The sequence below is a fragment of the Lipophrys pholis genome (genome assembly GCF_963383615.2).
Source record: "Lipophrys pholis genome assembly, chromosome: 4".
Classification (NCBI taxonomy): Eukaryota; Metazoa; Chordata; class Actinopteri; order Blenniiformes; family Blenniidae; genus Lipophrys; species Lipophrys pholis.
In genome coordinates, this window is record NC_137637.1 from 23,235,316 (window position 1) to 23,261,934 (window position 26,619).

The 26,619-nt window shown below is 41.2% G+C and overlaps 1 protein-coding gene across 1 annotated transcript in view; it reads right to left on the reverse strand.

The window, feature by feature from the left end:
- Window positions 1-93: 93 nt before the first annotated feature.
- Window positions 94-26,619, reverse strand: part of cacna1da (calcium channel, voltage-dependent, L type, alpha 1D subunit, a) — a gene marked incomplete at its 5' end in the record, with an annotated part of 57,533 nt that continues 31,007 nt past the window's right edge. The window contains 34 exons of the mRNA XM_080461697.1: window positions 94-3,351; window positions 3,472-3,789; window positions 3,997-4,103; window positions 4,647-4,786; window positions 4,902-5,030; window positions 5,691-5,717; window positions 7,210-7,598; window positions 8,025-8,141; window positions 8,888-9,021; window positions 10,878-10,979; window positions 11,137-11,239; window positions 11,354-11,450; window positions 11,679-11,806; window positions 12,101-12,260; window positions 12,341-12,432; window positions 12,532-12,597; window positions 12,694-12,822; window positions 13,770-13,802; window positions 18,175-18,258; window positions 19,189-19,299; window positions 19,655-19,813; window positions 19,979-20,180; window positions 20,374-20,520; window positions 20,616-20,668; window positions 20,772-20,879; window positions 20,977-21,064; window positions 21,523-21,629; window positions 23,024-23,083; window positions 23,162-23,221; window positions 24,378-24,507; window positions 24,600-24,754; window positions 24,830-24,857; window positions 25,208-25,295; window positions 25,447-25,567. Of these exons, the coding sequence (XP_080317823.1) occupies window positions 3,046-3,351; window positions 3,472-3,789; window positions 3,997-4,103; window positions 4,647-4,786; window positions 4,902-5,030; window positions 5,691-5,717; window positions 7,210-7,598; window positions 8,025-8,141; window positions 8,888-9,021; window positions 10,878-10,979; window positions 11,137-11,239; window positions 11,354-11,450; window positions 11,679-11,806; window positions 12,101-12,260; window positions 12,341-12,432; window positions 12,532-12,597; window positions 12,694-12,822; window positions 13,770-13,802; window positions 18,175-18,258; window positions 19,189-19,299; window positions 19,655-19,813; window positions 19,979-20,180; window positions 20,374-20,520; window positions 20,616-20,668; window positions 20,772-20,879; window positions 20,977-21,064; window positions 21,523-21,629; window positions 23,024-23,083; window positions 23,162-23,221; window positions 24,378-24,507; window positions 24,600-24,754; window positions 24,830-24,857; window positions 25,208-25,295; window positions 25,447-25,567 (4,278 nt within the window). The 3' untranslated portion in view covers window positions 94-3,045. The remainder of the gene's footprint in view (window positions 3,352-3,471; window positions 3,790-3,996; window positions 4,104-4,646; window positions 4,787-4,901; window positions 5,031-5,690; window positions 5,718-7,209; window positions 7,599-8,024; window positions 8,142-8,887; window positions 9,022-10,877; window positions 10,980-11,136; window positions 11,240-11,353; window positions 11,451-11,678; window positions 11,807-12,100; window positions 12,261-12,340; window positions 12,433-12,531; window positions 12,598-12,693; window positions 12,823-13,769; window positions 13,803-18,174; window positions 18,259-19,188; window positions 19,300-19,654; window positions 19,814-19,978; window positions 20,181-20,373; window positions 20,521-20,615; window positions 20,669-20,771; window positions 20,880-20,976; window positions 21,065-21,522; window positions 21,630-23,023; window positions 23,084-23,161; window positions 23,222-24,377; window positions 24,508-24,599; window positions 24,755-24,829; window positions 24,858-25,207; window positions 25,296-25,446; window positions 25,568-26,619) is intronic.

A 26,619-nucleotide genomic window follows, 5' to 3' on the forward strand; every position in this document is an offset into this window, starting at 1 on the left:
CTGTCTTTGTGCTTTTTTAAATCTCACACGTTATGGTACATATTAATATCTTTGACTCGCAGTGTAGAATACAAAGAAACGAGAACAGTAATTCAGCATAATTTTATTCAATGATAATCAATAGAAAATAAAATATCAGTATCGATTTAAAAGAAATTCAAGGCCAAAATAAAAAGAAAAATACAAAAAATGTATTGGTACAAAACCTAGAGGGTTATAGTAAAGCGTTTGCTACTAAGAGAAATGATGTTTACAGAATAAAAACATTAAGGAGCAAATATCAAGACTTTCAAGTAGAGAACATTACCATGGGTCTTTCCATACTTTTGTACATATTTTACATTATCTTCTATTTTAATACAGCTTTCTGAACATTAATAGTTGTAATAGTAATTATAATTATAACATGATGAAGAAAACTAATAGAAACGTTCAAATAAATATGAGTTACTCTGTAAACTGGTACTTTACCATTTTATTTTTTTCCCTACCTGCAAAACAGGAGCAGTGCACCTTGAAAATATTTTTTAGTACTCTTTCATTCCCAGCATTGTAAGGTGAGGTGTTAATGACAAATATAGATTGCACTAAACCATACACACAGTCACAAAAAGTACAAAATTGTCTCACCTTAATACACAAATCTGTTTTAGAAAAAAGAGAAACCAAAGCACTATACAGTTACTTGTGCAAAGACAAACAGCTATGTGCTAATATTTAAATACCATTGGTATAGACTCAACCAAATCATGTTCTTTTTTTTTTTTTTTTCCAGGAATCCCTGACATGAGGTAAAAGTAAGTTCTTTTTATCTTTAGTTCAACACAACTTCTGAAAAGTGTTTTACAAAATAATGCATATCTTCAGTTCATCAGTACTGTAATTGCTACGAATAGTACAATGTGCCTTTTATGTGCATTGGTCCTTTTATATGACAGTCATCAACAAAAGGACTAGAACACATTTTATTTTTAACTCACAAACAATTCAAAGAGCCCTTTCAATGTGCACACAAAATGGAAAACCTACATTTTGATGACAGTATTCGGTTGAATCAGAGTACAGTATGCACTCGCCTACAAGTCAAGCACTCATGAATGACACATCACGTTAGCTTTCAATATCCTTGGTGGTCATTCTAATGCTCCATGGTAACGCGTGACACATGGATGAAAAACATCTGATGAAAAAAAGGTCAAATCTTTCCTTCTCTGTTTAAACTTGTGGGCTTCAGTTGCTCCTTTTCAATGCATACCAAGGGAGTTTATTCCCTCCAAACTCCTTAAATCATTAAACAAATAGAAAAAAAGGAAGAAAATAAAAATAGCAATGGCAGAGTTTGACCCTTCTTAATCTCCTTGAAAGACTTCGCTCTGGGACACTGTGACAAACACGTAAGTTGAGACAATGATTTGCTGTCAAATCCAACCTTACGAGGTATTCTTTATGCAGGAACCAGGCAGGCTGAGAGAGGAGGGGGTTTTGGGGGTTAGTATTGCTTTGCCTCTCTGCAGCATCCTGACACCAGGACACCCTCTGTCTGCCCACCTATTTAACCTGTTGACATGTTTTTGTTTTTTTTTAACCTTTGGATGTGTGTGTGCGCGTGTCTCCCGCCACCACAGACTCCAAGCCCTCACACATGACATGAAGGCTAAGATGTGAGTGCCAAGATTCAGTACAAAGGGTTAATGAAATCACACCATGAGCTTTCACGGGCTTTGAGTAATATGAATTTTTATCCCTGTTTGTACCATCAACCATTTTTCTATCTTTTCAGCAGCAAAAAGGCATTTCAGTAGGGGCTGACAAAACCTAGGTTTGACTCGGAAGCCAAAACAAAAGCAGCATTTAACAATGCACGATGCATTTTGAACCTGTGTGCACACACCCTGCACAAAAATATGCAAAAGAATATATTCAACTTTCCGGTAAATTTTTCTCCCAATGCTTGGCGTTTTAATCATTAACATGCTCCTGTAAACAAGGAACTAACTTTATGCAATTAATGTTTTGATGAGACAGAATAAGGTATCAAACCCTCGTTTGCATATCTTTTGGCAAGGGTGTGGTCACATAAGCACTAAAATAGGTTGTTGTCGTTTGCAAAATAACGGGTGCATTTGATTAAAATGGAAAGAAAGAAAAAAAGCTAATTAATCTCAGAATAATGTGAATGCAAGTCTGCTTTTATAGCATAACAGGAGTCAAAAGGATCCATATTGCTGATCTTTTAAATAATACATAATTACAAAATATAGAATCTCTTTACAAAGTTTCTTTTGTAATATTATACAATTTACAGCATATCAACTATGAAATATTAACCAGGCTATTCTAAAACCTTAAAATAACCTGCTTGCTAGTGCATTTATCACAAATGCTTTTGTTGCTTCAAAAGTACATATCTCAAGTTGAATGATGCTATAAGTGGGACAGTTTGTTCCTGCATAATCTGGTGCTGTTCGCTTTTTCGCTCTCTTCGTTAACGGCCCTAACGCAAACCTGTTCTAATGACAAAGAGATAAGTTAATCTAACGACTACACAACAAGATATGCCTTTCTATGCTTGCATTGAAAACTTGCATGATATGCCAAACCTTAATAAAGTGACTGAGGTAATGACATCGTACATCTGATTGTCATCACCCTTAGAAACCAGCCCCTCAGAGTGTCTCACACCTCTGCCAGTCGGTCCATCTCGTTCACTGGTATCAATGTCCGTATCTCCGATTGGCTGCGGGCTGAGCCTGTGTTATTTCCACGTCGGTCAACACTTTTAAAAAGGAGCGTTCCACGTCTGTCCCTCTGTGCTCAGCAGGGATGGAAGCTGGATCCGTGCTGCAACCTCCTTTGCAGCCAGGTGGAGAACAATTAAATGAACGGGACTAGTGTGTCTCTCTTTATATATGCCTTTTCTCTTCAGTGTAAAAGGCACTTCTTTTGGTCAAAGCCAACAGATGCATTTTTTTTTTTTTTTTTCTTAAATAATTTTCTTGAATGTAGTCTATCAGAGTTCTATTTTGCAGATTTCTACTGCCACTGCTATAAAGTCGTGATGCAGATCATCTCGTCTGCCAGGTCCTCCTCATAAGGAACCCTGGGTTCTGTCTCAGGCTCCTCATCGCTGTAGCTGGCTCCGGTGTCCTGCATCTCATAGTCCCTTGGAGTCAGAATGGGAAACACACTGACGCCGTTGATGCTCGGTGCCATTCCCCCATTCAGCAGGTGACTGGCCGCGCTCTCCATCTCATCTATTGTCATCTCGCATGCGTCCGCTATCTCATGCTTTGTTGCAGCGACAAACTTGGGATCCTTGGCGTATCTCCCAAGCCCTTCAGATATCAAAACCTTTTTGACAGAACAGGAGAAAAGATATGTTACCGGGATGTCTTTTGTTTATCTGGCCTGCTTCATTTCTGTTTTGACAGCAGAATAAATCTTTATGACACCAAATATCCCCAGACTCACCGCTTCCACAAGGCTGGTGGCGCTGCCCCTCTTCTGGTGGTACTGGTTGTGGTACTCGGGCGGCACCTGCAGGTGGACGGGTGAGTACGTCCTCTGGGAGAACTCCGGATCATCTGTGTACCACGAGCTCTTGCGCACAGACACCTGACTGCTACCAACACTCTCCCGGTGCGGATGGTCCACACGGATAAGAGGGGTGTAGTACGGTGACTGGTCTTTACTGGCTGGGGTGGCAGGGGGTGTGGCCCAGGAGCGGGTAGAGCGGGTCGGGGAGAGGCGGTGGGCTCTGCTGGAGTCCAGACCTGCTACAGCCATAACCTGGTGGGTGGGAATACAGACTACAGTCACTGCAGGAAATTCATTCTGCTGTTTATCTCGCCTTTTCACTCCGGTTCAGTTATCTTTGGTTTGACAGCTGTCATTGTGTTCATTGAAACATTTTCATTCAATCTCATTTGTGACAATAAAATCGGTCACGCGTGAACCAGCCAGCCAAGACAGAAATGACATAAGTGTCTGTGTCACCTGGTGCTGCATAAGATGCAGTGGAAGAGCAGTACGCTGATGTGGAAGCTCATCCTGGCTACTTTGTCTGCGCAGACACTCAAAGTTGAAGGACGGCCTTCTGTGGGCTGCGCCGGTCAGGAGGGGGCCGGTGAGTGAAGTGTTGAGTTTTTTTTTAGGGAGAAACCAAAAGTGAAGACAGCGTTAGTTAAATAATTGAAATAACAATTTTCTAGTAGACTAGTAGATTGGAGCTGCATATATTGCAAATTTATTGCCATTACGTTATCAACATACGCAATATACATATCACAAAAGACTGACAGACTGTCTTTGAATGTGTTAAGAAATTATAGGACATAAAATCTGGTGGCAACAAGCCAGAAATCAGATGTACAAATATTAAGAATAAAATGACTGAAAACAATAATGTAAATGAAACGCTGCCGGTAGGAACTGTAGACCAACTTGTGAAATCAAAAAATAAAACATGACAGTGTTTCGTCTGGTATTTAAAATTGAGTCCAAGAAAGGTCACGATCATATGCTTGTTTATCACATGTCATGGAATGAACTAATATTGCGCAGCCGTGGAGATATATATCTACATATATTTACAAATAAATGTGCATCTTCCTGCTGTAGGCATATATACAGGGGTTTGGAAATACCTTGAGGTGTCGCAGGAAGCAGCCGTCTCTTTGGTGACCTTCGCGAGTCGCGGTACAAGGGCTGTTCGTCATCATCGGGGTAGCTGTCCGGGTGATGGTAGCCTTTGGGCGTCTCATACTCTGTATCACTGTTCTGATACCTGCAGGTGAAAAATGGAGCTCAATTAAAAACAATCTGTCACACATTATCCCCCAAAATCGTATTTAGCAGCCTTCTTACACAGTGAAGACCTAAAGAGGAAGGAGGAGTCGTACCTGTCCCCTGACAGCATACTGTCATCTTCATAGAACTCCTCTCCACTGAAATATTCTCCAGAGAAGCGGTCTTCATCAAACTCCTCCTCCCTGCGGATGGTTGGGTGGCGACCGTCCCCTCTGTGCGACCTGCGTGACAGTCAGGGCATGGGGTCAGTTTGTGCACTATGTTGCTGTTCAAGGGGGAATTAATGGAAAAGGGCCATGCACTGCCATGCAGACACAAGCCTCCAGGGGGCAGCAATGCATATGACCACCCTTAAAAAAGTTTGCCACAGCCAAACCAAGACAACAGGCAAATGTTGTGGGATGATGGGCACGATCTGAAGATCTCATCCATTCTGATGCCCATCTTTAGGTAAATAAAACATTTTTGATGTGTCTACATTAAGTTAATTAAGAGTAGGACCGTGTGCATTTTGGGGAAAGTAAACAATATACAGTAACGTTAATTTCTCTTAAATGTCCTCATTTTCAAGCACGAGTCCTTCTTCAAAGCAAGCGCGTCACTTTGACACATGCATAAAGCAGGGCTGCGCTCTGCAATATGCTGGCCACTCACATTTATCTTATTTCCACATTTACGCTGAAGCACTGACACAACAGTGTCATAACAAAAACAATGACTAAACAAATGACTGGCCAGCATGTAGCACATACTGTCGACTTAGCAGGGATGCAGCAATCCATCAGTCAAATCCAGACCAAAATGAACGAAAATACACAAGAAAACAGGGCCCTTGTTCTGCTGCTGAGGATTGAAAGCTGGAACCTACAAAAACGACATACCTAACATAGGTCTCATAGTAGCGCCTTCTGTCCAAGAAAGCAGAGGGATGATTGAGAGAAAGCATTTTAGTTAGGAAGGAGAACGAGAAGAGGACAGAACACAGAGGACAGGGTGGAAACAGTGTGACATATATATCATACAGTATATGAAACATATACAGCATTCTCATATATATGTATGAAGGAGAGAGTGCGTGATGGCAGATGACCCCGGTGTCTGCTGACAATTCCATTTACTTTCCTTTAGATAAGAAACAAGCTCACAATCATTTCTCTTTTGGAAATGAAGCAGCATTGAAAGTGCCCTCGAAATCACTTGGGACACTAAACAACGAACCCAGTCCTGAAGCAGCTGACTAAACACAGTTATGAGAAATAGAGATGAAACACTGTCACTTATGAAATTAACTGTCAGGACCATTGAAAATTTGTAACAGAAAAAAAACCCAGTTTGAAACGGATGCAGCATAAAGAGAGCTCCGGCTGCATCAAGGACTCCAGTAAATATTGTTTTACAACCTCTGATATCTGCAGGAAATCAATGAGGAAACGTCCAAAATAAATAAACAATGGAGGAGGAAAGAGGGTTGAGAAAAGTCATCCATCTCACTCCGGGACGTCCCAGACGTAAGACCTATTAATCAAGACCCTTTTCAATAGAGTTTCAATGACAGTTTTTTTCCTCAGTAAAACCAGTGCTTTCATTTGTTTTGCAGAAGCAAAATATACCCGTCCTCCCAAGATGATTGTCTGCGTTTATACTTTTCCTTGTCATTATTTAGACTAATTGAGTATGTCTGTACAGTGAATATGTTTCAATCCGCTCTCTGAAAGATCACCTCATCTTCTTTATGGATACAACATTTGTTGTTGCATCTGTTCAAATGGGCGCAAGTTTTTAACCATAAGCTACAATGGACCAGTTTGATTCCAAGACTTGTTTTATTTCTTTTTTTTTTGGTTCTTTTTTTTGAAGTGGCATTCGATTTTATTATTAGTTCAATTGTTTTTTCATTGTCTACAAGACAAAATCAGAATCAGCTGATTTTATTGTTCGTGAGCTTCATGAGCACTTGGTATTTTAGTGCACTTCCCTGAAATACATAAACTGTAAAATTCAAAGAAGATGAATTAAAATGAAGATTTTAATGTCTTCTGAAAGATTAGCCAGAGACCATAAGGGCTGATTGTACCTAAAGAGTCCAGTTTTTGACAAAACGCTCCACAAAGACTCTGATGGATGATTTGGGGTGAACAATTAAAAAATAAAACCCATTAGCCCTAAATCCAAACTTAACTGAAACAATATAATGGTACAAGTTTAATTCCCATGTAATTCAAACATTTGGTGAATTATGGGTCCAAGAACAGAACAAACAACATACAACCAGAGACAAAAGGGACACCAATGGAAGATTTAAAGTCCCCCAGACTGGACTGTATATTTCCTGAGATATTTTAACTGACAGATCCCACTAATCACATTTTTAGATGTTTCTGGTGGTCAGGATGTGGATACCTTTGACCCTGGGGCGTCCGGGGTTTGTCGTAGTCATAATAGGGGCTGCGTAGACCTGGGTATCCATTGGGAGGGGCGTGTTCATAGTAGCGATGGTGTCCTCCATTAGGTAGGCTGGACACGTTGGCGTTGTTGAGGTTGATGTTGGTGGATTTCGGGGACTTGCCGTAGGAGTTGTGGTGGCGGTGGTGATGGTGGTGGTGGTGATGGTGGTGGTTGGGATGGGACATAGCGTTGGCTCGGGACAGGCGTCCCACCGGCTGCTCCATGTGGGCGTAGTGGGGCGGCGGCTGCACCTGCAGGGGTCGCTGGGTGGCATTGGTCTGATGGCCATTAGACCTCCGGTGACCACCGTTCATGAGATGGTTTCCGAAGAGCCCGCCGTTACGCTGCGAAGGAACGTTCAAAGTAAAACAACCAGAGCCTCTAACGCTCAAGAAACAGGTCACAAGTGCTATTGATGTTAAGTCTGGAAACTGATACTTTTTAAAAGATTATATGAGCAAAAGTAAGTTCAGAAGCTGGTTTATGGCATGATAAAGGTGAGCAAAAATAAAGCAATTGTTAATCATTTGGAATCAAAATGGAGAAAAACAAAGGATAACAGAACAAACCAAACAAGAACAAAAGCCTTAACACTATAGCTGTAGTGTTTGATACTTCTATTGATGATTAAGCTGAGTAATGTGTGTTTAGATTCTCCTCTAAATGTTGTCATACATTCATTACTATAAATGATATTATTGTCATTGACACAAGTGTATGTCCCCCCCCACAAAAAAACATTCCCCTTCATGTAAATTTAAACAAGTTACCCTATAAATTTCCTCGTCTTCTTCTGGAATAAAGTCTACTAGCTCATCATCTTGCAGATCACATGATATCGCTCGGCGAATTTCGGGCCCAATATCATGCAGCGTGCGAAGGCCAGCCTGTAACCATGACAACAAGAGGGCTAAACGCTGCTGGCTGGGATCTTCATCTTACAACTCACAGGAAAAACAAAAAATCTGACATCACACAGCCACCACACATTCTATACAGACACACACCTGGGCTGTGCAACACCTGACATTTACAGTACTGACAGACTGTGAGAGATGAGAACACAGAGACAGACAGATGTGCTGTCCTGAATGCAGCCTACTGGGAGTGTGTGTTGTGCGCCCTGTCACACAGAGTGGCTTTTTGTTCTCCCTGCTTGCTTTTGTAGATCTAGATACCCAAATGAAGCATACATAAAAAACATTTCCTATAAAGAAAGTAGAAGTTGATTATGTTTACTGCTTAAAACTGATATATGGGGATACATTGGAGCCATATATCGCACATTATAAGGTAACAGAAATCTCATGAGTTGTGAATTGTAATGTGCTGAAAACACATAAAATGATGGCTGGAGACAATGGCACATGCTTAACATCAACACTCATGATATTAATACACAAATACCCAATCCACACATTGGAAACATAGATCACAGTAACAGATTCATACTGTGCACCAAGATCATGAACGTCCTGCTGGATCATAAACCATAACATTAGCACAGTTGATGATATTTGAATGAGATGCACAGAGACAGACTTAACAAAATCAGAATGCTCATACATCCGTCTTCACAAAGCTTCTCTCCCCTCTCTCACCGCTTGCACACTCGATTGTGTGTGGGCCTCACCTGTAGAGCGATGGCTGTGTTGTTCTGGGAGGGGTGCGCTCCCACCAGGCCTTCCTCTTTACGTTTCTTGAATTTCCTAAAGTAGTCCTGTATCAGGAAGGTGGCATAGAACTTCCCCACGGTTACCTCATCATCTGAGTGAACAGACCACACAAATGCTTCCTATGTCAGCAGGTCACTACACACAGCACCCAGATGGAGAAATTCCCTCCGTGTCAATCCTCCATAAAAGAGGGAGTCACCACAGGACCGCAGAGAGATTTCATTCATCCCAATCAGAGACTTATATCTGAGTGATATACATCCATCTTGATGGTGTATATACTATACCTCAGTCTGCGTCAGGTACTACGGTTGGTTACTTGCGGTATTTTCAAAGGACCGAAAATAAAAATGTGCAAAAATATCCTCACTTCAGTTCATAAGAGCTTCAGTTATATTCGGGTTTTTTTTCAAGTATTCAGTTATACCACCCGGGCCTTTCTGTGTGGAGTTCAGTGCATTCAGTGTTTTCTTCAGATACCCTGGTTTCCTCCCACACTCCAAACTCGTGCATGGGAGGTTAAGCTGTGACACTAAATTGCCCCTAGTTTTGAAGGTGAGTGTGTGTGGTCGTCTGTCTCTCTGTGTTTGCCCTGTGATGGACTGGTGACCTGTCCATGGTGTATCCTGCCCTCGCCCATAGTTATCTGGGATTAGCTCCAGCGACCTGCTACCCTGAACAGGACCATGAGCGGTATAGAAGATGGATGGATGGACTTAATGTTCAAACACCTTCAGCCTTCGCATGAACCATGCCCTATATATTAAGTCTTCATTAAAAAGACGATGAAGAGGACAGAGTAAGCAGAAGTGAAGTGAAATAGATTCAGAAAGATAGCACTAATGAAAAATGTGGTTAATTCTGAGTGTGTGCAAGCAGTCACGGCACGTTTTACAGATTAATATCAATACAAACTGTGATTATTAATCTAAAAATCCAATAACAGTTTTATGAGGAGGTCACGGTATCTGAATTATATTTGGTTGAAAAAACATTTTACTTTCCTACTTAGCACATGCAAGCAAGCAGATCTACATCATGTGTCGATACATTTCTGTAGATTTGTGTTTTCTTCTTATGTATGCCAATTACTTATATAATGTATGCTTGTCGGTAAATACTGTAGCCAAGATTGAGAAAGTACTTGCATATGGCCTTTTTTTTCTATTTCTTTCTTCTTTTGTTTTTTTGTTTTTTTTTACAAAAGTTGATGAGTGTGTGCAAGAGTGCGTGAGAATCATTCTGAAGCAGGGGTCTGAATCACTTTGAACAAGGACGCTGGGGACAGAGATCAGAGAGAGAGAGAGAGGCAACACTAGTTCCATGCCACCACCCTAAAACAGAACTGCTTCAGAATATTCTGAAGTGCTTCAGAGTTTTGGAGACAGAAATATATACAAAAAAAAAAAAAAAGAAATGTGAGAAGAATAAAGCTGAAAAAGCTCAGCAAGCAGAGACAGTTTGAGGTGACGGAGTAAAAGGAGAGAACGAGAGAAAGAAATGGTAAAATCGAGAGAAAGAAAGACAGACTCAGTAGAGAAAAAGAGACAAAGCATGCACTTGCACTGTGGTCTACAAGGCCATGCAAGCCCAAAGCCCAGCAGAGAGTCAGAGGCCTCCGTCAGCATCCTGGGCTGGAGGCTGGACCGAATACACACAAATAGAAAAACACACTGCGGAGAGGACAACCAGGAGAATATGAGCAGAGCAGAGCAGAAACAGCACAATACAGATTTACTATGGCATGATACTGACCTAAATATCTCGAAATAGGTTTTTATCACAGCACACAGTACTAACATAGTTGTACTTTTCACAGTCTTTTTGAACAGCGTTGGAGCCCGAGGTGTATGTGTTTCTGTTTCAGTTTCTTTCTTTTTTTCTTTACGTGAGGAAAACAAGGTACTGTATGTATGTGATTGAGAGGGAATGGCCTGATTCACTAACCACCAGCGGGAGGCACCACTTGATCCAGCAGCTTCATACTGGTTCTCTTCCAGATTTTCTTGATGACAGCTCGCAGCTCTTCGTTGGCTTGTTCTAGATTACCTGCATAACCGTGAAGCAAACATACATGAGAGCCTCTTCTGTTCACACGGTTTGAAAGTCATGCAAGCTCGTGATTACGCTGAACAAAGAGCAAAAGAGCCAGGGAATGCATCAACGTGATGTGTACTGTCGTGTAATTTTGTGTGTAGTAAAGTACCTTCTGTTTTAATCTTCAGAGCCGTTCGCACCAACGCAAACAAGGTGGCGTTAAACATGACTGTGCCATCACTGTTCAGAGGCATGTTCATGGCCACTAGCCTCTGGAGGAAGACAGCAACCACAGGGTTTTTAACATCGTACAAATGAAAAGTATTCAGTGTAACTGTCTGAAATTAGAAGCCACAGTGATGTTGAAGTGACGAGAGAGGAGAGACCTTGCAAGCCACTCGGTGAGGACACAGTTTGCCGAAGCCAAGAGGAGGCTGAATACGACGGAGGAGAGTTACAACATCCAGGTGTTTGATTCTGCCTCTACACACACGCACACACACACACACACACACACACACACACACACACACACACACACACACACACACACACACACACACACACACACACACACACACACACACACACACACACACACACACACACACACACACACACACACACACACAGACGCACAAAAAAAAAGGTTAGAAACATAAATTGTACCTAATCCTGAATTGCTTTCAGATACACGATGAATCCACATACTTTGCCTCGGGGTCATATTCTGACCAAATCCTCTTGAATTCGTCGAGGTGGTGAGGTCCGAGAATGGACCAATCACGGGTCAGGTAATCAAAGTTATCCATGATGACAGCCACAAACAAATTGATAATCTGGAAGAGTTGAAGAAAATTGTAATAATTCAAAAAGAAAAGCGTTTTTGTCGATCCACGAACTACTTCAGTTGAGATTAGGAGGGATTATTCTAAAGATGCACCAAGAAAGCAAGTTTTCACATGAATCAATTCTCAACTATGTCTGACAGTCTCTTAAAGACAAATGCAAAAAAAAACATCATCTCGTTACTGCTTTCCTAAAAGTGGTGTCAAAGATGCTAAATGAAGTCATGAAAATCTAAGTTAAAGAAAAGCAAAGGAAACGCAAACACTGTCTCAGTTTCTCCGTACCAGGAAAGCACAGAGCATGTAGAAGGTGATGAAGTAAATTATTGCAAATCCACTGCCACATGTCATCTCCTCTCCAGGGTTGTAGTCAGACTCGGGATCACACAGTTTCCCCGGCATGCACGCCAACATGATCTCTTGCCATGCCTCACCAGTGGCGCATCTGTGGAGAAGAAGAGCATGACAGACACGATTTAATCACCCAGACAATTAAATCAAAAATATGCTCTAGCTCTTACGGACCTAAAGAGAAGGAGCACGGCCTGCGGAAAGGTCTGGAAGTTGTTGTTTCTGTTGATATGGGTGCCGTCCACCATGGCAATCTTTCCAAACACCTGCAACAGACTCACACGAATAAATATAACTGCAGCCGAACCCATTTGTGCAAGAGAAAAAAAATATATATATATTTTCAGTCACACTTAATCACCAACCTGCATGCCAATGACGGCGTAGATGAAGAATAGCATGGCTATCAGCAGAGCAACATATGGCAGAGCCTTTGGGCAAAGACAGTAAAGAAGAAGAAGAACAGATGAATACGCCACATGAATCTGTTTCTCAGTCACAGATCAGATAACCGTACTGCACCTCACCTGGAAGGATTTGATAAAAGTCCATAGCAGGGTGCGAATGCCCTCCCCTCTGCTGAGAAGTTTCACCAGCCGCATGACTCGAAACAGACGAAAGAAAGTGATGGAGATGCGAGCGCTGTCCTCTGTGTTCTGTGGAGTCAGAAATCTGAGTCAAACAAGTAGAAGAGGAACAGCATAGAGTGAATGCAGAGTCCCTGGCTGTGCTTTGGGGGATGATGAGACGTCCGTAATAGAAACATATGAGCTGGCAAAAGCAGCATGATGTCTTTAAATCACAAAAAGTTGATTTTAAATAGCTTATATAAATATTGTACAATCAATATATATACAATTAAATAGGAGCTTTTGTTGTGCAGTGTAGCGACAGCTGATATGTTTCTGTATGCCTATGTCCAAAGCACGGTCAGGTACCCTGTCACTGTATAGACCTAAAGGGAAGGAAGCGAGGAGGCAGGCATGCTGGAAAAAAAAACCTTGTCATACTTGACAGGATACATCTGCACAAGCATGGCACCCTCAGTCCAGAGTCACTGCATGCGGAGTCACAGTGGGACCAACCCCATCGGGTCAGCCGGGAGGTTCACAGGCCAGCTCAGCGTGACCTGATCCCACGGGGGAGGGGGAAGGGGAGGGGCAGGGGAAGGGGGGGGGGGGGGGGGGGGGTCATCCATGGATCACTACCCCCACACGAGAATGGTGGCAGAGACCATGTAGCAGTGTCAACAGCACAAACGTGAAGAGCAGCTCAAAGCCGCTCCCACCTAACAGGATACAAGCGTCACGTTTGAGTGACACACACGCTCCTTCGAAATAACGCCAAACGTTTAATAAAAAGAAAGGAATGTTTTGAGGAACGATTTCTTTTTAAATGAGAAGACAAAATAATCAAGAGAAAAAAAAAATGAGAATGGAAACCTTAATATGGGAACATAAATGGATTAGAAATAAGCAATATCATAAAAGCTAGAGTAGACAAACGAAAACCAAACCAAAACAAAACAAAACAAACAAAAAAATTGCAAATCCAAACATGGCAGGGCCCTGACAGGGGGGTTGGGGGGGTTGGAGTGTCTTACCCCCAGCTCATCCACCTGAGGAGTCTCCGTTGGCTTTAAAATCAAAGACCTGCATTAATGACTTGCACAGAGCCCACCCGTCTCACACACATTGGGCCAAACATTTAAACATTTAAAATGTTTTGTTTTCTCACACAAGGCCAGCACATACCAGTCCAGACTAAGACAGAACAAAGTCACTACGTGTCTCAGAGACAGGATGAAACTCTCTTAAAGTTTCACTATGACAAGAACAGACATTTATGTTTCACTATCTATGAACACTGAATATGATGACAGACATTAAACATGATCTTAGCACTTTAAAGGACTGTTACAGAACAGGTTTGCATTCCTACATGGGAACGATAGCATGTCAGACTGACAAACAACATGAATTTAGTAAACTACAAATCAACATGGAAGACTTCACACAACTTTATCACTCCCCTGGTGTAATGGTCATCACATATGGGATTAAATGGATTTCAAATGAAGATGTCTTTGTCAAGCTTTACATGAAGTCTAATGACTAGCTGACATAAGAAATGTCATGAAATCATGTTGTGATAAAAGCACTAGCCGTTGTTCTTACAAAGCCTCCGGCTACATGTCATCATAATATCTGTAGGCTTCAGACATCAGCGTATGACGTGGCTGGACAAAGATTATACATTGTGTGCGTGGTGCATCATTAAGGCCGACTCACTCTCTGCTCTCTCTCCTCTGGTTTGTTCATATTTTGAAAACATATTTAGCGACTGCAGTGAAAATGCTTGTTGACCCAAAAGAACTTGAGCATTATGAACAAATTGAATATACAATCGCTCACACAGATCCACACTCGTACACATTTGTTGTTGGCAATGTATGTCACCGACAATAAATTATGAGAAACCAGCAGTGTTCAGCGAGCATTTGTACACAGAGAAAGACCAGGTGCAAAATAAAAAGAAAGGATCATACGTCACAGCGGCTGGTGGTTAGACTGAGTCTGTATCATGATCATATGACTTTGAGCAAAAGAAACTTAACGCTGTAAAAGACCAGAAGGCTCAGCAGTGAAAACACAAGAAATACTCCAGACAGATATGGCTTCATTCAAATCCCTCAGCACAATACTGGACAAAAAGTCAGTATACGGTGCAGAATGAGTAGAAATGATGAAAACAAAAAAATGTAGAATTAGCTTGAGGAGGTTCTTTAGGTAATCCTGGCCACAGCGCTGATGGAGCATGCGCTCAGCATTGCCACTTTGCTGGGGAAGCACTGCACGCACACGCAAGACATTCAGATGATGTTGGAGCCAGTGGTGAACTCATAGCAATGCAGCAACTCATGCATGCCATGTAGTGCCCTGCATCAAAACTGCCACAGCAGGGCGCTCTCACAGTCCGGTGCAGAGAGACGTAAATGAACAAAAGAGCAGAGAAGGGGGAGAGGAAAGACAGGAAGAAATAAATGAATAAAGAGAAGAACAGGGAGAAAGAGAGGAGGAGGAGGAGGAGGAAAGCCGGCGATAGAGACCACTGCTACAGAAATTATAACGAGACAGATTGAGTCTTATTGAGAACGTAATAGGAGAAAAGGTAAAGAGGAGGGAGAGAGAGAGTAAGGGGTTACTGCGGGATTGTTCATGCACCTGACTGGAGTCTACACACCTGCGCTACACATGAGCTCCATTCTGAGCTTTAAGAGCTCACTACAGGAAGACAGAACAAAACACAGAGACAATCACTCACAGAGACACAAACACAAGATCATCAAAGAACCTCAGGCTCAGCTGCATTAAACCACCATCAGTGTCACTGTACAAAAACACAGAACTAATTTAGTGTCTTCTGACGTGCCAATGCATTTTTAGATCACACAGTCTTACCTGATTACAGTTCACTGTTTCTGCTGGTGAAACTGAAACCTCAGTCTTAATCGCTGAAAAGTTTTACTTTAAGGTCACTACATGACTTGATTGGTCCCTGATTAGTGTAGCGTAGCATCATGTGAAGCTGAAGCATCATACACAACTTTAAGGGAAGTGAATCACATCTTTTTAAAATAAAAAAATGGAAACTCATTTGTTTCATTCAGAGGTATAAAAGAAACCGAACTTCAGGGTTAAAAACAGTCCTTAAGGTTGTGTAGAGTTTCCAAGCTCTGAGCTCCAGGGCCATTCTGTCTGGGAGTAAACATTGAAGGAATAGCAAGCGGAAAAAGGCAAACGTGACACGGCTCTATGGGAAAACAACTGACCGGAGGGGAATGGAGCGGGTGGCCAAGCGCCATCTGCCAGAGATGGGACATGGAAAGGATGTTAGGGAATGAGATGGCTGGCTGACTTCCCAGCATGCATTTGGAGGAGTCATGATGATCGAGTGAGAATCTGAACAATCACGCGACTCATGACTGAAACGACAAGCAAGTCTTTAACTGAAACAAAAAAATTCATAACAGAACAGCTGTTATGAGCGCATGTGACAATCTCATGAACGACACACATGCAGTGCAAATCAGAAATAAATGTCATGGAAGGTGAATCAAATAACCACAATGTGAAATCAACATCATGTCCCAGAAACGCACACGCACACGCACACGCACACACACACACACACACACACACACACACACACACACACACACACACACACACACACACACACACACACACACACACGCACACACACACACACACACATTCTGCATTCATTCATACATAAAACCTAAAGTACAAACTGTATACACGTATAAGATACATGCATAGCAATAAACAACCTAAAACACAAACACCACAACTTTATGTTTCAAACAAAGTTAGTGCTTGTTTTAACACTCATGCAGACACACATTTTGGAACACAAACCAGAGAAAACACTGAAAAACATGAAATATCACTCCAGAAAAACAGCACTGCAGCTCAGATATGAGAGAACTATAAAAGGGGGTTGGAGGGTCAGGTCCAGGTCCAGTCTATGGTACACTGCCCCAATAGCAAGCACCATCGTCGTTGTAATTATCTTTCAGTTCTATTAAATCTGTTCTCAAAGCTGTCACAGACATTGGGTGTGATGTAAAGTTGTTTTATTTTAACTCAAGCGCCAATAAACAGTCTTCAATCGGAAGTTTTTGTGTCGGGTATACTATAAAGAGGCATTCTGTTGATTTCGTTTCTTTAAAGACAAGATGTGGCCAGTCACTATTTTGAAAAGCTTAGTAATGACATTAAAATTTAATTCGTCCTGCTACTGTTCACAAGAAAACTGTCTAAGGTGCAGTTTTCAATCAACTGTAAAGGGGTCCCAAAGATAAAGTTGTCATCAAACAACAAGTTACACACAAACAACAGTTTTGGTCATTGCCATACTTGCCTCTACAAGTTTCTATGGAAACAAAATGAACAAGAGCAAGAATTAGACAACCACATCATGAACAGTCCTGCCCTGGATGAAATACAGGCATCAGTTCACAAAGAAGAGTGAGTGACTCCTGCTTTTGACATTTCTGTTATGTCCAAGTGTAAACAATAATTGTTTTTATCAAAAAACCTTTGTCATGATATCCTGCAAAAGCAATGCATCAAAGAAACAACACAGACACAAGAAGCAATGCTCCGATAAGACAGATTGGAATTAGAGAAACACAGTGTGAGCGCAGCGTCATCGACAATAGGACAGTCAAACTGAAGCTTTGCAAAAAAAAGCCAAAGGCAAACCACCAACCCAGGTTTTCCACCTCGAGCTACTTTTATTAAATTACTGCAAGAATGGAACCAAAAACATTGTAAATTAGAAAAAAAAATTAATTTGCGTTTGAAGTTCCAATAACCTCAAAAAGGGTCATTTTTGTAGCATGTCATCGGTGGCAGCCTCCCGAGCAAGCTTTTATTTAATTTATGCATATTTATGTGCTACAGTTCGGTTATTAAAGTTAGTTTTGTTACTTTGGGCTGTTGTTGGTCTTTTCTTTGTTTTATTTGGCAGGTTAGTTGAAGATGCTGCTGAAGTCTTCAGCCCATTTCTGACTATATTTGGTTTCCGTTTGGTCTTTGGTTAACGACTGTGGCTTCAGTTAAAAATAAAGCTGATGGGCTTATCACTTTTTTTTTTGTTATCTGGTGTCTTCTTTCCTACCTGTAACCCTGGTCATAGTCAATCAGCATCAATCCATTTTTAAAAACATTAATACAGAACCTTGTGACTGGGCGGAAAATGTCCAACTGTAACAGGTTATCTGAGGGTTTAGAGAATAGTCTATCCTCATATATGAGATATATTCATATTCTAGAGTGAATATTAATACTCCTACAGGAGTCTTCATGACACGCTGAAGTGAAGTTTACTACTTTTTCATACAAGTAGTTGCCACTTGGCTTTTTCTTCAAGTTTTCAATTCAACTGGAGAGTCATTAAAAAAAAAAAAGAGTACTTACGTTCACTTCAGTGATCGCAATATCGACGACGCTACCAACAACAATTAAGGCATCAAATGTGTTCCAAGCATCAGCGAAATAGTGCTGTTAAAGGCATGACGTTACATGTAAGGGTGGGTGTGGGAACAAAACAGACCATGAAGAGAGGGATGGATAAAGAGGATCAGGTGAATGATCAGATGAGTAGGAAATAAAAAGTTGTGGAAATAAAATGGCAGGATCAAGGGGAAGACAAAAAGAGAGAGAGAAAAAGAAATTAAGCATTAAGAGAGATCGAATTAACAGGTCAGAAATTGAAGCCCTGCCTCGAAAAACCTGCTGCCAAGGTGCCCTGAAAGGACAGAGGTCAAAGATCAGCTGGACCCGTGTTAACTGTGCTTACTTACATCAATCTCACTGAGAACAATGTCTACTATGCTGCCAATCACAACCAGGGCGTCGAACACATTCCAGGCGTCGCCAAAATATCCCTGAGCGAGGTGGAGCGAGCCAAACGAAACACCAGCAGAACAAAAAGGCTTTAACAGTGAAATTCAAAACATTCATGATGCTTGTTTGGTGCACAGAGGAACCCCTGCTGGCTACTTTAGCTGAAGGGCTCGTGATTATAGTGCACTTATACACAGTTTGTACTCTGCATTTGAACTACAGAGCATTTGGACTGCATAGAAATTCATTCATTAATGCTGATTTTACTGCAAGTAACTTGAAAAGATGTATGAGTAAGTTGCACTGAAAGAGAATTAACACTGCACTCCACACTCTCTTACTAGCATCCTGTCCTTCTTCGCAACACAGAGCTGTCGGATGGAACGGACAGAAACAGGAAATAAAATCATAAAGTCACCAATAAGCTCACGTTCACCGCATATGCTGCTCCCTCAATGAACTGTAAAATAACTAGTTATGAAAGTTAGTTTTTAGATTTTTCTCCAAATGTTCAGCATGAATAAATGCAATTGAAATCCTCGTGTACAACATTCTGAGGTTTCTTAGTGTTTGTGTGCGACTCACCCTGGGCTTGAAAGCGATGAGCTTGAGAACCATTTCCACGGTGAACACCGCAGTGAAGACCATATTGAGAATATCCATTACATAGTTGAAAAGTGCTGACTGGCCATAGTGCTGCAGAGAGAGTCCAAAGACAGAATTTAAGAAAAAAATAAAAAGTATTAATATTACTGCTATTAAATATATGAAGGTAGAAATGCTAAACAGTATTTCTGTGGAAAGCAGCCATTTTTGGTGACGCTAGTCAAGGTTGCTAAAATCCAATTTTCTCAAAATCACAATTTCCTAATAACAGCAACTAATACTAATACAAATGACTTTTTTTTTTTTCATATTTTCTTACTTTAGTCCTAATTCCTGTGTGTAATGTGGTGTAGCCTTTCTCTCTGCTCAATAATGCATGTTTATCTGGTGAATGAGTATAACAGTATTAATAGTGTTTCAGGAGTGTACTAACGCAAGTTCTCACCTGTACAGCCAGGCAGAGCGTGTTGAGCATGATGAGCACGAACATAATGTACTCAAACCCTGTGGAGTTCACCACATACCAGAACTTGTACTGGTACGGGTTCTTGGGGATGTACCTTCTCAGCGGACGCGCCTTAAGAGCGTACTCAACACACTGACGCTGTGAAGAAATCAAATAATAAGTTGATGTTCAGATAAAAAACATTAAGTCAATTAAGTCAACCGAGAAAAGGCCAATATCTGTTTCCGTGAAAAACTACATGTTAAATCATGTTCAATTCACATCCGTGCTGCATACTTGAAGGTACTTTACTGCGATTCTGACCTGGTTCTTGTCGAGTTCACAGTTTTTGTACTCTTTCTCTCCCTGTTCCTGAAACGTGACGATCACAAAACCTACAAAGATGTTCATCATGAAGAAGGCGATGATGATGATGTAGATGATGAAAAAGATGGAGATTTCCACGCGGTAGTTGTAGATGGGTCCAAGGTTCTCCCTGTTGGAGTCGATGGCCTTGTACAGTAACCTGAAGAGGCGTGAATAAAAGCAGCAGGTGATTCAGACGCATCAAAAACACTTTCCACTGCACAGCTTTCGAAACCTGCCATTGTGTCGGTTTCTTTCAGTGCCCTTGAAGTGATTTGCGCAAAATCCGTGTTTTACATGAGTTCGCAATTGAACTTTTTGTGATATTTCAAAGCTCTGAATCTGGATCTTACGCAGGCCAGCCTTCAAAAGTGGAGACGGTGAAGAGAGCCATCATGGCCATGAGGACGTTGTCAAAGTTGAAGTCACTGTTGTGCCACTGGCGCTTGTGGAGGGTTGGCTGGTTCACGTCTCCATCCTTATACAATATGTAGGTGCCTCTGTGAGAAAATGACACGTTGTATCAAGATAAAAACTTACTTTCAATGAGAAATGCATAGAAACGTTGAGTCTGAACAAGAGAAGTGAAACTAACTTGCACTCTTCTGAGTTGGATTTAGCTTCGTCTGTGCAGCGATAAAATTTCCCCTTTTGACAGAAAAGATGGAAACAGAACGGTTGAAAGCGATTTATCTTAAATTGGCTCCTTGTGTACCTTAAAATCATTTATTTTAGGCTACGTGCTGCTCACCTTAAAGAGCTGCACTCCGATACAGGCAAACATGAACTGGAGCAGAGTGGTGACGATCATGATGTTGCCAATAGTTCTGATGGCCACAAACACACACTGCACAACATGCTGCAGGACAGAAACATCAGATTGTTTATGGACCAACTCTGAGATTGCAATTAAAAAATTCAATGCAATTAAAAACAACGTGCGGCAGGTTTCCTACCTTCAGGCCTTTAGCCCTATTGATGGCCCTCAGGGGTCGAAGAACTCGAAGGACTCGAAGTATCTTCACCACAGAGATGGCTGAGGACCTGAGCAGTGTAGAAAAATGGGTGTGAATCAGTATGAAACAGGAAATTATGAGACCTTTCGGGAGGCACTGTGGAAACTTGTTTTATAAGATGGAACAAAGCAAAGCTGCTTCCTGTCTGGACAGCTGGACGACCATTGTAATGTTTATTGGAAACAAGGTTATGACAACTCTGAAGTGTGAGCAAAAAGATAGAGAGAGCAGACAAATAACATAAACACCAATGTGATTCTATAAGGCTTGTATAGTTGTGTAGAAAACATGGTCAACCAAAGCTATGGTTAACTGAATACAGTCAGCATACCTCCACTTTGGAGACAGACCTTCTGATGCGTTCAGGACATTTAGTCAGTGATTGAACATACAGTCAAAGTTAACAAAGCTTTTTTTTGGTGTGTGTGTGTGTGTGTGTGGGGGGGGGGGGGGGGGGGGGGGGGGGGGTTGTTTTGTTGTACTCACTGAATGCCGAAGGAAACAAGAGAAACACCCACAACCAGCAGGTCCAGCAGATTGAAGTAATTTCTACAGAAAGCCCCTTTATGGAGAAAAGCTCCATATGTTGTCATCTGAGGAGAGACCAGAGGGACTCAGAGGAGCAAATGGATAATAAATACACAAATTTCATCCACAAATAAAAAAGTTACACTACACACACACACACACACACACACACACACACACACACACACACACACACACACACACACACACACACACGAGAAACATCTTTAAATAGCAAAATATTATCTCAACGTTCATCACCTTGTAGTCAAACACACACACGCACACACTTCTCCACACTCTTGTAGATCACTCTGATTCGGGGTGGCGAGCTCATACCGGTGAAAAGGAGGCTAAATCTATAATCGCCACCCCCACGGCCCTCAACTACATGAATGTAGTAGTAAGTCATTCATTTCACAATCCACTATGGAATGAGGCAATAAAGCATGCATTTTGTTGCCATGAAGTCAGGAATATTTACTACCTGCAAGAGCTCTAGTTATAGTGATTGGAAAGTCGAAATGGCCTTACTGTCACATTCATGTGGACCGTCATCTTAAAGCACATTCCATTATGTTCTTTAATTCGTCAGATTACAGGGAAAGCAGCTCCCAATTAAAAACTTCTGAGTTCAGCAGGCAGAGAAGAAAAACCAGCCAAAAATAATGCTTCCTCAAATAATAAAAGTAAAGGATTTGTTTCTCGAGTGCATGTAAATGTGGAGCCCTGCAGAAAACACATGGAGAAGACACTGCTAACTACGAGCACTGGAGAATTTAGAGCCAAACAGCAGTGGACTTGGCAGCTTTAAGCCCAAACAGCTGCAGAGACAACTCCACATTTCAATGCACCCAGTCGGGGAAAGCAGACTGAACCATGCTCGGCAGGAACATGGTTGGTTTTGCCCCCTCTTTTATGGGGAATCTGAAGAGTAGTCAGTACGAAAGGCATGGCAACAGCTTTGACTGGAGTTGACTTTACATTTTTGAGCACTGCCCCCCCCCCCCCCCCCCCATCTAAACATGACCTCAAACTCAACTTCAGCCAATGCCTCAACAATGTCTGAAAAGCCCATTCAATTTTGTTGCATCGCACAAAGGGATTCATCTTTTTGTTTTTCATATATGCATCATCAAAATCGTTTCAGCGATGACTGCCCGAATGACGTGACACCCATGTGAGTAGAATGTAATGTTGATGTGATGTTTCCTTCCCCCACCAGGAGTTCTTTGATTAGTGCAATTTGGACAAATCTTGTGTTTGTGTTAGTGTGTGCAAAGTCGCAACTAACAACTCCAATATTTGTTTTGGGTATTTGTTTCGCTTTTTAAAAGAGGTGCCATCAAGATAGAAAGTAAATAAGAGAAAGGAAACAAACAAGCCAGGTTGTACTGAGTGGCAGGTGACACACAAGGAGAAAATGCAGCAAGGCTCTCGTTGTCATTTAAGGGGTTACCTTCAATATGATCTCAAATGTAAACATACTAGTGAAGACATAATCTGCATAGCCTAGGACCTGGAAGGCAACAAGACGTTTGGAGTGTTATTGGGGTGTGGTTAGTCACAGCACGGACAGGGGACACAGAGCATTTACCTTCAAAACGATCTCAACAGTAAAGATAGCCGTGAAAGCATAGTCAAAGTAACCAAGTATCTGCAAAAAGCAACGTAGATGTTTAACAAAGACAGTTCATTGTGCATCTTCACACATCATACGTTAACACAATGAAAAGTGGGAAAAAAACTATCTGTTTATCAAAGTAAAATTCTCACAGTTAATCTTAATCACTACCAAAAAAGAAAAATACAATTATTTGATAGAATATTGAATTCAGCCACGGCGATCGTGGTGCATTTCAAACTACAATTGAGAAATGAAACATACCGTACTGGTGTTTCAGCCTGTTTTAGCTCATAAAGCAAATATTTATACATTATGGGAGCGACAAAAAGCTCAGAATGAAAATTCTATGTGCAGAAAGTGGTCACTTGTTTGGGATAAAGTTTGATGTCCTGCGATTCTCCACAGATGGAAAAGTACATGTATCCAAAGTGAAGTCATGCAAGGTCATTAATATGTAAAAAAACACTTTTAGCTGGAACATCGTCATAATCACAGGCTGAACTGTTGGAAAAGGAAAAGACAAACAGCACTATATAAAAGATAATCTATAAATATCAACTAATCTAATAGTCCAGCAAGATCCAGGTGACGGAGTCATCCCCTTTTTATCTGGACGCCTCATATTTAAAAGCATTAATCCTGGTGCCCTGACAAAAACAATCTCTGCAGACACTGTTGCACTGAATCTAAACACAGATTAAATGGAAAAGAAAGAACAGAATACGAGGACAGAGAAACTACTTATTTTTCATCCTCAAGTCATTTGTTATGTCTGTTTCCCCCCCCTTTACCTCCGGCGCTCCCTCGACATTATAAGACGAACAGGAACAACCTTCATACACAAAAAAATGTCTTTTTCATGCCAGTGACTTGATGTTATCAAATTACCAGTCAATAAATTATAAAATCCCAACAAAAACATATTCTAGCCGTCTATTATTTATTTATTTTTGGCACACCAAGTAAAGAAAGACATCAGCGTTTATAGTTAGCTGTTATGTTAAGTAAGGAGGTTTACAGTCAATGTGCGAAAACATGCAAAGTCAAGCGCAAGGTCATTTACTGGTTCATCAAAAGGATAATTAAATATCTTTAAGAAGAAAAGAGGATTTATTATTGGTGCTACATTACCTGTGTGTGTGTCTACGACACAGCAAAAACGTCAGAGGAAAAAGTGCAGACTTACAATGTTGCGAGCGGAGAAGTTTCGGATGGGATCCTCAGCGGCGAGTGAGACGGAGCTGAGCATGATGAAGACCAGGATGAGGTTGGTGAATATATGATGATTGATCAGCTTGTGGCAAAACACGCGGAAGCTGGAGGGGAAAGGGGGGAAACCACGCGGACATCAATGCCACATGAGATCGTCTTTGCCCGGAAATGGCCTGCAATGCACAATGTGTCTTACGGGTTTGTGCTGCTGAAGATGAAGAAGGCACTTCCCTCTGGGATAGGCGTGATCTTCTCCTTCTTTACCAGGTCAGCGATGACCGGCCGAGGCCCTGAAGGAACTTCTGGATCCTCCTCCTCCCCCGCTGTGTCGTCATTGTCCTCCTCCTCCTCCTAAAGTGTGTTTTCATTCAGAAATTCTCAAACTCTACAGACACGGTACTTCATCAATCTGAAATGTGTGAATACCTTGTCATCTTTCTCATCAGCTTTGTCCCTGCATTGAACAGAAAGATTACAAAGTTACATCTGAGCGTTCATCCAAACTTTAATCATCCAGTGGTTAGAAAACATGCAAGCTTCCCACTGTCTGTGTAGAGCTCGCATGTTTTCTCTAAGAATTTCACACCCACACTCCAAAACATGGATCTGAGATCAATTCTTTGAGAATGAATGGCACAGAGAAGTGACTGTGCAGCTGCGCGATAGTGCGTCTCTCTGTGTCTGCCCGGTGATGGACTGGAGACTGGTGCAGGGTTAACCGGCCTTCACCCTTGCGTAGCTGGGATTGTGACCCTGAACAGGCGAAAACGGTCTGGAAGATTAATAGAAACTCAGAAAAGTCACCCTTTTTTGTCTCCTTCATCCGTGTTGAGAGATTCTGCATCAGCCAAGTTGTCGACTGCGATAGCCAAAAAGACATTCAGGAGGATATCTGACCAGAGCGTTCAGTGAAGCATAACTCTCGATATAGCGTCTGATTCAACATGCTTGCAGAGACTATTGTCATGTGCATCAGATAAAACATTTATCTCAGTCGCGGTGAAATGGAACTGGAGCAGATGTGTTGGTATGAGGTAGGATACAGTTTCCACAGATGAAGAGGATGATGAAGTAAAAGCACACGATCATCCCGGATGAGGACGGCCCTCCGTAGGCCATGATCCCATCATACATAACGGCGTTCCAGTCTTCTCCAGTCAGGATCTACATGGATCACAATATTTATCTAATAGAAGGCAAAAAAAAAAAAAAACCCACACACATCTGACAGAAAACCTTTTTTTTTTTCCTAACCTGATGACTTTGCGTTTGTAATTTTAGACTTTGATGGTTTTATTATTTTCATGCTTTGCAGAAAAGCAGAGAAAAAAAAGCACAGTAAGGAAACTTTTGAAGTAAAGCCATTCTTTCATTCTTTCCCAGGAATACATAAAAGCCAGTGTGAGGCCAGTGTTCGTCCCTATTTCGAATTAAAAACCAAGTGTTTAAATTTTGTTAAACTCAATGGCAACCCGTCACAAAACCAGGTTCGCTTAAATAATGAGACGCCTGAATAGCGTAAAGCATTGGAGCTCTATCTCAGCATTTTGTGTACAGTAAATTGCTCCTTTGTATGGTCTCCATATCTGTAAGGCTTCTGTGCGCCCGAAGAAAGGGCCATGACCCATTTGTGGAAAGACATGGATGTTAAAATACAATCCATAAATTAACCTTCATAAATAAGCAAAAATTGTATTTGTCGGGCAGTTTTTCTTTTAACAAAGGGGAATTAATAAATAAATAAGTAAATAATTGAGCCAATATTCAAGATACAATGCCCTTACATCTAAAATTAATCAGATTTGGTAGGTATTTGTGTAATTTGTGAAATTAGATTAGATATCTTCATTGGAAAAGTATGTAAACTCCCCATGCTTTCTTGTCTCTATAAAAACCGTCCTTAAAATGTGATCAGATCTTCATCTAAGTCAACAAACATAACATGAGTAATCTCATCCTACACAAACATGTATATTGCATGTCTTTGTTAAACTTATCCATTAAACATCCAAGTAATCATCCTGCCATTGTCAAGATGATAAAACTTTTTTCAGAGTGGAAACAAAAAAAGCATTTATATGGACGGCGTGTTTCTTTTTTTAACAAAGAGGCGATACACTACATAAATTCAGAAGCTTTCAGCATAACAACCCAGGAGGTATTATTATTATTATTTTTGTGGAATACACAACACTTTCTAAAATACTGAAAATATA